General features: G+C 35.7%; 3 protein-coding genes across 3 annotated transcripts; all 3 read left to right on the top strand.

The window, feature by feature from the left end:
- Positions 1–2,995: 2,995 nt before the first annotated feature.
- Positions 2,996–3,783, top strand: LOC113353293. Its single transcript, XM_026596939.1, has one exon. It carries the CDS (start codon positions 3,006–3,008, stop codon positions 3,735–3,737), a length of 732 nt encoding a protein of 243 aa, XP_026452724.1. The 5' UTR covers positions 2,996–3,005; the 3' UTR covers positions 3,738–3,783.
- Positions 3,784–10,715: 6,932 nt separating this feature from the next.
- Positions 10,716–12,670, top strand: LOC113353291. Its single transcript, XM_026596938.1, has 2 exons — positions 10,716–11,361; positions 11,504–12,670. Exon 2 carries the CDS (start codon positions 11,540–11,542, stop codon positions 12,635–12,637), a length of 1,098 nt encoding a protein of 365 aa, XP_026452723.1. The 5' UTR covers positions 10,716–11,361; positions 11,504–11,539; the 3' UTR covers positions 12,638–12,670.
- On the top strand, positions 10,753–11,307 carry LOC113351029 (ankyrin repeat-containing protein BDA1-like). The gene has a single exon (XM_026595106.1). The coding sequence runs from the start codon at positions 10,753–10,755 to the stop codon at positions 11,305–11,307; it is 555 nt and encodes a 184-aa protein (XP_026450891.1).
- Positions 12,671–13,115: the final 445 nt, after the last annotated feature.

The raw sequence follows: 13,115 nt of genomic DNA, 5'->3' as shown, positions 1-13,115 counted from the left end.
GATAAAATAGGATTTTTTAGATGAAATTAGTGTTTTCAGAAGGGGGTTCGACTGAGAAATTAGAGCCGAACCTAGCTTTTCTCTTCGTTTTTTGTTTTTCAGTACATCAGTTCGGCTGATCTGGGAATATCAATTTTAAGCCGAACATAAGATATAGTTCAGGTAAACATTATATTCGTTTAATTCGACTTTGCTAGGTTTTCAGCCGAACCTTTGACTTGGCTAAGTTATTGAGTTCATTGAAGCTCGGCTGATTCGACTTCGCTATGTGTTCAGACGAACCTTCTGATAACCTAAGTTTTTTTTGGAAGTCGCACTACAAGGTTCGACTGAACATAAGTTAGCCGAACATTTCTCTGAAACTCGCCATTTTCATTAAACCAGGAGGTTCGGCTGAAATCTATAGTAGTACGAATCAGCCGAACCACACATATATTTACAAAACCCTAAGGTTCGGCTGAAGACTAGGAGCCGAACTGTTCTTCGCGCCAAATTCTGCTTCCAAAATAGCAGTCGAACCTAATGTTGAACTCTGAAAAAATTTGTAAACATTCAATTTTTTTGAAGAATAGAAGAGAAAAAAAAAACTCCTTCATCATTTGGGATCATCCATTTTGAATCACAATAATCTCAAAAACCTGGTTTTCCTTACAAATTTTTTTTGTAAACATTCAATTTTCTTCTTCCTCCTCTAAAAAGATTTGATTTCTCTACTAATATAACATTAGCAACTTAACTTAATCAATGAATTAACATTACGAATTAATCATAATCATAATCATTAACATTTAATTATTATTATTAGAACTAATTAGATAAAAGTATACTTGCCATTATTAAAAATGGATGGATAAGGGGTGATGGTCTTTTTTATCTAGTGACCCTATTCATTTAGCTTTTGTAGATCGCCGTTACATAATGCATCAGAGGTGATCTGGATGAAGTATCAACAAGTTTTTGTAGATCGCCGTTACATAATGCAGTTATGTGTGGTGACATTAAATTTGCAGAAAAAATTGTAAGCATCAGAGGTGATCTCGCACTGAAGGCAGACTCACAAGGATTTACTCCTCTTCATTTAGCTTCAACAAGAACAAGCTTACGTATGGTGAAACTGTTGGTAGAGGCCGATTCAGATGCCTGTGTGTATCAAGATCAAGATTGAAGAACGCCCTTACATGTAGCAGCTATGAAAGATCATACTAAGATCATGGAAGTACTGATTGAAAAAAGACCCGAAGCAGTTCATTTAAGGCATGATAGAGAGGAGAACATTCTACACTTTTGTGTTAAACATAACACGTGAAGGCCCTTAAATTATTGGTCGAGTACTTGGTGAGTGCACAACCAGCGAACCGAAATTATATATATATCAACTCCAGGGACAATGATGGCAACACAATCTTACACCTCACCGCAGAAATGAAGAAATTTAAGGTGATAATTTACTTAAGATAGATTTTTAAGATTTATTATTTTATGAACTTGTGCTTGCAGATTTTGAATTATTTACTGCAGAGTAAAACATTAAGAATCGACATAAATGCGGTAAACAATCAAAATGTTAGAGCACTGAATTTGTTATCAGAAACTGAAAAGACCGATCTAGAATTTGGATTTTATCATCATCTTGGGCGAGCTAAGAAACAAAAGAAAAAGGCAACGTCAAGAGATGATGATGATGGTGAATGGCTGAAAGAGAGGGTAAACGCCTTGATGGTAGTAGCAACATTAATAGCTGGAATTGCTTTTCAAGCTGCAATCAATCCACCAGGGGGAGTTTGGCAAGAAGACACTAAGGTTGATTCTGGTACTGACCCTATTACTTTTGTGTATTATATACGTCATATGTTTGGCTGGTCTATATCTGGATATTGGGGTCGTTATCTACAAAAGCACCAGAATAGTAGTATCGGAGAAGGAACCAATAGTTACTTTGCCAACAATACTCTTGTTGTTCCCCTGGATAACCTTTATGATTTTATCGAATCTCTAGAGCTTATTTCCATAAATCAAACTAAAAACATGTATGGAGGTTTGATTACGGCTGATGACGACTTCAGGAATATCGTTTCAGATTACAATGATAGAGGAAATAGTTTTTTTCCTTATTCAATACGCTACGCTGGATACCCAATATTGGCCTATACATACCCACTGCAATACACAATTTACATGGTTACTAATACAGTAGCTTTTCTGGTGTCTGGGACTATAATTTTATTAGTCATATGTGGGTTTATGAATGATACATCTCGAGCTCAAGTTCGACTACTTATTGTGCTGACTTCCATTTCAATCGGATGTATCACATTCGGCTATTTAACTATTTTCGTAGCTATGATGCCAGATTATTTTGTTGGAGATCCTGCACTATATTCAATATATGGGTATACCGGCTCTGGGGCATATGTGGGATCTGCCTCTTTCTTTCGAAGTTGGTATCTAACATAGTTAAGATACAAAAGAGGAACCTTGTTGGAACTCGTCAATACTTTAAAGTGCTGTACCATGTTGGGGTAAAAGATGCATCGAAATGGATTCTGTTTATCTGCTGTATTAGTGTGTTCTTCATTGTATTAGGTTTTACTTTTAACTATTCCTTGTTCGTGTATCTCCACGCTGACTTGCTTGCATGAGATCAATAAGGTGCGTATCTTGCCCATCATATATCAACGACACTGCGTTTCTTGCTTCATCATTTTTGTTTCTGATATATACATTGTTTCAAACCGGAGATCCAAGGGAGCACCTTACTGAAGGAGATTAATAAGAAGCTCACGTCACCATCTGACACCCCTGATAGGGCAAAAGTGATGATATTCCTATGTACATGTACTGCTTGAGATTAAAAAGCAGAGAAAAATCCTGTTTTTCTTCTTCTTCTTCTTCTTTTCAAGGAATCTGAGAATCAAAACAGAACTTCAAACAGAAATCAAAACTCATACTCCATTCATCCATCATCTTCAGAAAGGAGCTGATAAATATTATCAAGATCAAGAAAAATGCTTGAAGAATCAGTATGGGCTACAATGAATAGTTGGTGTACACCCACTGTCTTGTTCTTACTGATGAATGTAATGATTGGAGTAGTAGCAGTTGCATCTGGTTTTGTAACTCCTGCTAAACCTCAACAGAAACAAGCAGAAGATGAAAAACGTCTTCATCCACAGCTAGTTAGATCACCATCAAGATTAGAGAGACTGAAATCTATGAATTTCTACAGATTTAGATCTGAAGATCACAACCCATTTAACTCCATTACTACAACAATCAAACCAGAATCAACAACAGAAACAACCCACCATGTTACTGAACACAACTCATCAGATGATCATCAAACCCATGAAGATGATCAATCATCTGAAGCAAATGATGTGGTACCAGAAAGAGATTTAGACGAAATCTATCATAACCATGTTCATGTGCAGAGAACAACATCTGATACAAAACCAGCTTATGGGGTTATACCAATGAAATTACCAAAGAAGATGAAGAAATCAGCTAGTGTGAAATCTGCTTTTTCACATTTTGAAGAAGAGGATATTGTTCAAACTCCTAAAAGACCATCAACTGTGAAAGAAGGGAAAAAAAAGTGTAATGATTTGCAGAGTTTCGGTGATGATGAAGAAGTTGATGCTAAAGCTGATGATTTTATTAATAGGTTTAAGCAACAGCTGAAGTTACAGAGACTTGATTCTATCTTGCGTTATAAAGAAACCATCAAGAGAGGTTGATTGATGATCATCAATAGTAGGATTTCATCATCTTAACTTCACTCAATGGGTTCTTCTTCTTCTACTTTTACTCTGTTTATCTTTTTTTTTTTCAAATTTTGAAGCAGGGTTTTAATGGAGATGATACTCAAATGTGTTTGTCGATCTACCTGCAGTTTCTTCATAACAGTGTTATTAAAAAAAATCATTCTGATTATTTACATATTAATTGTTCTAGCTTTACCTGCAATTTCAATTATTAGTTCAGGGTACATTTGTCATCTTGCGCTGTTCTTTCCTCTGGTTATTCTCAGTGGGAGAGAAGAAGAAAAAAGAAGAAGATGATGAAGTATGAACAACAAAACAGTGTCGGAATGACGATAATAACCTTGTAAATTCTGATCTTTTTGGAAGGGTACTGGGAGGCACAAGGGTAGATGTGTCAATATGTGTTTTGTATTATTGGGTTAGCTTTATGTACCGGCCGTATAGTGCGGTTGGAAGTTACTGCTGGTTTTGGTCGGTATATGAGTATATGCACATGGTGAGTATCACAATTTTGGTTCGTACACTTTTTCATGTATGTATGGAATTAGACTGTGTATTCACATCCCCATATGATATCATCATGTATTTATCAAATTCTATCCTTTATTGGATTCTTTTTCTTTTTTATTTTTCTGGTCCATGGAAATTAAAAATTAAAATACTTGGAGTGATGATGATGTCTTGTTCTGATGATGCTCTTTAATTTTTCTGGTCCAATGCAGTATGCAGCCAGCTTGAGATTATAAACTCCACCATTTCCTGCAATCAAACCCTCATTTCAATCGACTTCAAAACAGCCACTGTACAGTCAATCAACTCATTACTGCCTGCAACTTCAGTTCGATGCCATCTGTATTTCCTAAACCAAATCACCTTTGAGAAATCGGTATTGGCAGCTGTTCGTAGGAGATCTAATACAAGCCACCACCTTGCTGTAAGAAATGGAGAATTTCTTTCTGTTTTGGCAAAGAAAAGAATACTCCCTTGGTTGGAAACTACCACATGAATGTGGTGAATAAGTAGCCACGTCCCACTGTATTCTTTAACCCCAAATGAAGCTTCACATGCTTGACATTTGCAAATGCCACTAACGAGAAATTTAGTGAATACTTCCTGTATTCACTGGCCGTGAGTGGTGCTACCAAAGGGATATGGATGGCCTTCTCATTCCTTGCAACGGTGAACTGCATTGCTGGTGATTTTAGTCGCCCTTGCCGGTTAGCTTTCATTTCACCATTTATTCTTCCGATGATCGGATTCGCTCGTACTTTCCACAAAAGCACTAAAATGATATTATTAGCCAATTAACAAGTCCTAACTAGTGTAAATATGGGTATAATTATGTTGCATTTGCGTGCTTATCTTTAACGTTCTGAGTTCTATTGACTAAATTTACGTGTAGGTTGTATTGTACATTAGCTCAATATTGCGCAAATGTTAGCTTGTTGCCACTATTTTATCAGTTTGACTTGGCTACGTTGTTCAGGTAACTTTTTGATTTGCGCACTAGCTAGGATGATAAAATTGTGCGTTTCATTATCTGTCAGGCTCCGTTATGTGGTTGATGCAGGGGCATAATCATTTTGGTGTCCATTCTGTTTAATTGCGTTATTCTATCACTTTTCTGAGAAACGCATCAGTTGTGTTATTCATTTTTCATTGTTTACCCCTTTTTCATGATCATTTTGAGGTTCAATTAGCGCCATAAAAAGACAGTATCTTGCAGAAACATAGTAATACAACAAGAGCCTTGTATACCACTACTTTATATTGCTCTACTGTGTAAGTGAAGTTTGCTGTTTTGACTGTTTCACTTCATCTCTAGGAAGTCAGAAGTTTGCTGCCGTCTGTATTCCTGTATCGCAGTGGATAACTTATTATGGTCTAGCAGTAAATGTTTCCACAGAGTCACAGACCTTCGGCACAGTGGTCGGTAAACTTATTTCGCGACTTGAATTTTCTTGAGATAGGGAGAGGGATGATTAATCACTGACCAACTACAGCCGATGTAAATGATTTATCATCATTTATGACAGTTGTTGGAAGGTAATGCAAATTACCAATCTTTACAGGGGAGGTAACAAAAATTATCCCAAAAAAAATAAAGACCACGTATAAGTTAGTACTGAGTCAGCTAACTTGAAATACACGAAATCATTGACGAGAGGAGATTTTATTAATTTTATTCCTATAAGAGAGGTAACGCAAACTACCAATCTTTACGGAGGAGGTAACGCAAATTATTCCAAGCAAAAACTTAAATTTTCATGAAACGATTTCTTTTTTATTTCTTATTTATGGGATCGATTTTTGCTTTGGAAGCAAATGTGCCTCTTCTAACTACCAATATCATTCTAATCTTCTATTTTGTTCCATTTTACAAATGCATCTTGCTATTTTCCTTCACCTAACTGTCCCTGACACTTCCGAGAATTTGAGCAACATTTTTTTTTATGGAAATCACATTTCAATTCATTCAAACTAAAATAGTGATTACATGATTACTAATAACATTATTAAAAACACCAGAATACAAGAAAATAAAAACCCAAATACAAATGACGACACCAATTGCAAATACATCGCGAAAATAAAGAGCCATGAACCGCAAAGATATCCAATTTTTGTACCAGTAGTATTGACGAATGAGGGTGTGAACCGGAATCAACTCAGACCATTTAAAATAATTATCTTCTTCAATAAGAGATGCTCCAAATAAAACAAAGTATTTTTCTCAAAATCTTCTAGACCAAAGGAATCCGGATGCCCTAAATCCATCTTGTTAAAGATGAATCCAAAGCGAATCCGAGCAGAATCATTGATTTTCTTGATGAATTGAGAGTAGAAAGCCAAGAAACACCAGGAAGATTTGAGAGAATTGTTATTAGAATGAAGAAAAAATCGTCCTAAAGATGAAAAAAATATCGCCTAAACAGCGAACAAATGTGTACATAAACACCAAAAACAAAACCTAAAACTAAAAGTTAGACAATTTTTTTATTCATAAAAAAACTAAAAACTCTTACTCAGATCCATCTAAAAAAAACTAGATATGAGCAAGAAAAAAAGGAAGTCTTTCTTTCTTTCTTTTTCTTTTTTTCCTTTTTCTTTTTTTTTTATTGAAAGAAAGGAGAGAAGTGGGATTGACCCAGAAGATTAAGGCAAAATTATGATTTTTTTTCATTGTCGCTCTTACAAAAACATTGAACTGCTCACTAAAAAGCTTGACTTTTGTACAGAAGACCGTTCCACTCAGCGGTGCTGCTACTTACTCCGGGATAAAGACAAACGAGAAATATCTTGTCTTGACTCTTGACTAGAGTTATGTGATTATTTCTATGTCCTGAGATAAAACTGTAGTCCCTGTATGAAGGGAGAAAACTGTTTTCAATGTGTTTTGTTGCGTGTATATCCTTATTTAAGTTTATTAATATTAGTAAAGATATTTATTACTAATAATAATTTTCTAAATAATTATTAATATAAAAACGTTCCCATCCATACGTTTTATTCCTACATTTATTGTTTAGCCAATTTCTCTCACGTTATTCTGTTATACTTATGTTATGTTGTTTACCGGAAAACAAATTCATTGAATCAAGATATTTATTAATTATCAGAATTTTTAATACGTATAAATCAGGTAGTTTAAGGAAAATTTATGAAACCAAAATTTTTCTTATTCTACGGGATTTCTCCTTCTCCTCCTTTATAATAGGGACGGATGGAGTAGTTGCTTAAAAAGGCTAATTGATCAAGAAAATGTCGTCTGAATTTAGTTATGTTTCTTTCCACCCATCCATTTTTTTTTAAATATTTTCAATAATTTGCGGATATCTAATTCACTCAGTGTATTACTACTTACTAACAACAGGTTTCAACTCTGATACTTCTAAAGCCAAAGAAAGATGCTGACCTACAAGTTGAGACGATTCAATGCAATCTCGAGACGGACCAGGATTTGGATTACAAAGGACCAATAAAGTCTTCTACGCGTTTCACTTTTTATTTCACACAAACCTTAGCCATAGAGATTTTACAGGTCTTATGAAATGTGTCTTGTTTGTACCCACCACACGACTCCCCCGGAAATTTCCAAGAAATTTGAGCGAACTTCTTGAGATTCAGAATGCCTCTAGGACAAGAGAAGTGGCCATATAGTATGAAATGTGAAAATGGAAGTAAGAGAAAACTCACAACATATTTATGATTGGGAAACACTTTAATGTCTCTTGACCGGAGAGTTATGATCATTCTAAGGCTAAGTCTTATGCTGTGCTAATGTAGCAGATTAGTAGTCAAGACTACCTCCTAAGTCTTATGAGAGTGCTAATCTAGCAGCTAGATTAGCAGTCCACGTCAGCCCAGCGATGAACCATTCAGTGCTCAACAATGAATGGTTCAACGCTTTATATCTCAGCTGTCAGATTAAAAGATATATCCCAGCACTGAACCATTCAGCGAAAAGATGTTTTTTTTGGCGTTGAATCATTCAGCGAAAATATGTAGCGCCTAGTTCACATGCTACCAACTGGTAGGAGAGAGAACTAATGTTAATTTTTTTGCCACACTTTTTGAATTGCAACACTTTAGTGCTAATCTAACACCTCCAATCTAGCCCATAAGACTTAGCCGATTTATTCATCCTTGAGAAGGACAAAATTATGGCGAGCCTTGGTTAGATCAGATGTAGAATTTTCTGGCTTAGTTTAAAGTGGGAGAAAATTAAAATACCTACATCAGAGTTGCTTTCTGAAGTGGATTTTATTCGTATCAGCTGGAAACAAAATTGCTCCATTTTATCAAGGCTGCTATTGGGAGTACCAATTTGCTTGGGGATGTACCAACCTAAAGAAAATGCTGTTTTGTCTTATTTGTATTGTGGTACATCCCAAGCAAACCTGTCCCCCTATTAGCAATGTTGCATTTTACGAAATACATCTGGTTCGTATCCTTCACGTGACTCCTCCCGGAAATTTCCGAGGATTTGAGCAGCGAACGCTTGCCTTCAGGACAAGAGAAGTGGCATTGACCCAGAAGACAAGGACACAATTATGTATTTTTTCCATTGTCGTCTCTGACAAAAGTACTGAGGTTCTCACTAAGAAGCTTAACTTTTGGATAGAAGACCATTCTAGTCAGCAGTGCCGCTAATTTCTTGACTTGATTCTTGACCCATATTAAATATCTTGACTTGACTTTTGACGAATTCCATGATAATTTTACACAAAATTGATTAAAAAGACCAAAATCAACAATTCCTGGGTGAAATGGACAGTTAGATTTTGATACTGTTTAAATGGACAAAAATGTAAAAATAGGCAGGGTGTAACCAGTTTCATCGTGCCCATTTTCAAATATTTTTTCTTATTTTTAATTTATATAGGATGTATCCAGTTTCATCCTTGCTATTTTTTAAATTTAAACTAGGATGAATCCAGTTTCATATTTGTTATTTTTTTTTTGGCCATTTCACCCAAACTATTTTTTACTCGTCCATTTGAACCGTGATTTAAAAATATTTGGACAAATGACCCATTTTCCGATAATTTTAAGCGATTTCTTAATCCTGAAGAGCATTTGAAAGTGTAATTAAACATTTGAACCAGCAAGCAGCGATAGTGAGAGAGGAAAAATATATCACAATCCACACGGTATTATTATTAAGGGTTGTTTGATTTGCATTACTGTTTTCATAATCACAAGTGATAAGTTCTTAGCATAACTCTTTCTCCCTCACTAGAACTTGGATTTACATAATTCCATTCAGTATGTTTTAATAAAATTGTACCTAGTATATTAACTATTAATATGTTGCATAGAATCGCAATCGCAGATTCACAATGACAGATTCACAATTCATGTTTCATATTTGAACTTCAATACTTCCTATGATTGCATCGTCTATTTCCAGGTGACGTTGGTGGATTTTGGATTAATTTTAGGAATCTATCAAAGTATCAATCTACAAATTGATTAAGGTACATATATTTCCTCGCCTTTTCATTCCCTTGGTAGTTACATACTTATATTGTCATCAATTACTTAAAGTATGCCTCCTAAGAGGGCAATACCAGCTGAAAGTGGATATGCAAGACTTAAACGTAAAGAAAAAAGTGATGCATTGGTAGAGTCTCCATCCAGAACCATGAATAAGTTCGTTGTTCCTTGAGTAGTTGGCAAATGAGTTACTGTTTGTTTTCATTTCCAATAAAAACTAAAAACTATTTCATTTCAAATATCTTACACTGCAATGTGGTTTATAAGTATGTGGTTTATAAGTCAAAAGGCGTCCGAGTTCTTTTGCACAAGGTTGTCCAAATGTCAGAGACGACCCTCTTGATCATATTGTTCTTGATCATATTGCATTTCGAAGGTGTCACTGATTATACTTTTTTGGGCTAGGGTTTTGGTTCGTTTTCGATATACTTAATTTTCCTGGGATAGGATTTTTCAATTGAGCTTTTAGCATATTTGAGAGTTATCAATTCTTGATAGGGGTTATTCGGGGACTATAGCTTTTTGCAACTAGTGTAATTAGCATTTGGGAGCTTATTTACAACTTGTTTTGTAACAAGTATTTATGTTCTGGGTTTTCATTTTTATATTTTAGTGTAAAATCTTCAGTTTTAATCAAATTTTTCTTCCCATCAAAAAAAGAAGAAAATAGAAAAATGAAATATTGGGATAACATCATAGGTAAACTAAACTATTTTGTATTATTGGTAGTAGAATAAGAGAATCACGACGACTCAGTCAACGAGAGAAAAGTCAGAATTTAGAACCATACAGGAAGGGGGGAAGAAGGAGGGAGGAGACAGATATTGACTCGCAAAAATATCTTGTTTATCATGTTGGTGTGATCAACTAGATCCTTAGAACGACCTAATCCCTTTATAAATAGCAGCTAAGGGTACTGTCCATGGATGTAAAAACATCTCATCAATTTTTTATAAGGATCAGCTAGTGATTTCAGAGTTCGGCGAAAATGGTTACAGCCCTTACGGATGAACTTTATGGAATTTCATTGAGAGGTGATGTTAGCGAGCTTACAAAGTGGCGAGAGAAAAACCCAAACCTTCCTCTTAACCCAAAATTTACAGCTCATCTTAGAACTCCTTTACATATAGCAGCTATGTGCGGCCATGTCAAGTTTGCAGAAGAACTTTGTCGTCTTGACAGGAAACTCGCGAAGGAGAAAGACACGCATGATTACACTCCTCTTCACTTGGCTTCTGAAAGACCAAGCGTATGTATGGTGAAAAAGTTGTTAGATGTCGATACGGGAGTTTGTATGGATAAAGATGAAGATGGACGAACACCTATATATTTAGCAGCAATGGAAGACCGATATAAGATCATAGAGGCGTTAATCAAGATGAAGCCTGAAGCAATTCACATTCGTTATGCTCAAAATGAGACGATACTGCACCTCTGCGTCGAACATGACAGTTTGAAGTCCCTAAAATTGTTATTGGTAAAGGACTTGCCACATGGGGATGCACAGTCTATGAACATGGATGTTATATCTATCAACTCCTGAGATGATGATGGGAACACGATTTTGCACCTTGCTGCAGATACGAAGAAAGTGAAGGTATGTACAAATGTATACTGATATTTACATGATTTTTTTTTCTAGAACTATTTATATCAATATTCATGACCATCACAGGGAAATGTTCAAATTCATTGTTTTAGGATTTTAAAATTACTTCCAATCTTTGTTGAATTTGCAGTGTATAAAGTTTTTAGTCGAGAGCAAGAACTCCCGAATGGACATGAATGCCTTGAACAACAAAAACATCAAAGCACTCCATATGTTAACACCAAAACAAAGAGATAATTTTCATATTGATTCCTCTCGTTTTAAGAAGCCAGAGAAAATACATAAAGAATGGTTGAAAGAGAGAGTGAGTGCGTTAATGGTGGTTGCGACATTAATTGCAGGAATCGCTTTTCAAGCAGCTATAAATCCGCCAGGTGGTGTATTTCAAGACGACTCTTATATTAATTCTCGTGAAAATCCTTTTACTTTTACTTATTATCTGGGGTCTGTGGATGGCTCCCCCATGTCTAAGTTTGGTAAATATCTAAGTAGCCTTATTAACCCGAAGCCAAATGATACACGTACTACGGTTAATGCACAAAAATACACCACCCAGAGCCAGAATTCCACAATGATTATGAAAACCGCCACTTTTGTTAGGCATCTGTTAGATACACTGAAAAATGGTTCTTATGCTTCTGGTAATTCTTGTGTGGAGAGCAAATCACCTGGTATTGTTTTGGAACATGAAAAGTGGAAACCAATCCTTTCCGAGCATGACCGTACTGCAAATTTTACCCCGTATCTCATACGTTATGCTGGGACACCAATACTGGCTTATGCACACCCCAGAATTTACTTTGTCTACATAATATGTAATGCAATTGCATTCTTAATTTCTGTAAGCATAATCATGATAGTCATAAGTGGGCCTGTGTACGAACATTCTATACATCAACAGGTTAAAGTTCTTGCGTGGATGTTGTTCTTTTCAATCACCGTATGGATCGGGAGTTACATATCTGTATTCATAAGCATGTCTCCTCCTTTTTACAAAAATTCGAGTATTTTATCAAAGTCATCCTACTGGTGCCTTATAATCCTGTCAGCTTTCATAGTTGGGTATCTGATCTGCCAGAAGTTGAAGTATTGGAAGCAAATGGTGATGTTGCACATTTTGAAGAAAGAAGTGTTAATAGATCAGTTACATAAAGAGAAGAATGAATTATTTGAACGCATCTTGAGACCATTTGTGTTTAGGTATCTGGCGGTCTTTTATTTGTTTGGGCTCTCCCCATTTCTCTTGTATACTATATTTGATTAGTAGTTACACCAGTTCAGTGTAGTGTTTAATTTATTTATGTGATGGTTTCAAAAATTGGAAGGCTGTTGTATGCTATGGGTTCCAATAGTCTTACATACTTATTTGAAGCAACGACTCTTCTTTGGCAGGTTTAGTCAACCTGTGCCTCTGCCCCTGCTCGGATGGATTTAGTCCTGTCCACTTTCCTTCTCCAAGACCAAGCCTTTGTACGGTGAGCAGTTGTTACCACCGTTGACCATTTTTAATGCGTTAGCAATTCCATTGTAGGGATGGACTCTGGATTTTACCTAGGGTAGGCCTATTTTTTACAGTCCAGACATGGCGGCCAAAGGTCACAATAATTTTTACGAAGTAAAAAAACCACATTAAGATGCTCATCTATTGGTTGGGAATATCTTCTTCAAATTTTTTCTCAAAAAAAAGGTTAAATCGACATACCAAATCCAATCAAGGAAACTTCTCTTGTTACGCAAGGATT

The sequence above is a fragment of the Papaver somniferum genome, chromosome 2, assembly GCF_003573695.1.
Source record: "Papaver somniferum cultivar HN1 chromosome 2, ASM357369v1, whole genome shotgun sequence".
Lineage (NCBI taxonomy): Eukaryota > Viridiplantae > Streptophyta > Magnoliopsida > Ranunculales > Papaveraceae > Papaver > Papaver somniferum.
The sequence above is the reverse complement of the archived record's forward strand: the minus strand, read 5'-3'. Positions and strand labels throughout refer to the sequence as shown.

What these genes read in the sequence shown, in the direction of transcription:
- LOC113353293 (XM_026596939.1), top strand. Translation starts at nt 3,006, where the DNA reads ATGCTTGAAGAATCAGTATGGGCTACAATGAATAGTTGGTGTACACCC.
- LOC113351029 (XM_026595106.1), top strand. Translation starts at nt 10,753, where the DNA reads ATGGTTACAGCCCTTACGGATGAACTTTATGGAATTTCATTGAGAGGT.
- LOC113353291 (XM_026596938.1), top strand. Translation starts at nt 11,540, where the DNA reads ATGGACATGAATGCCTTGAACAACAAAAACATCAAAGCACTCCATATG.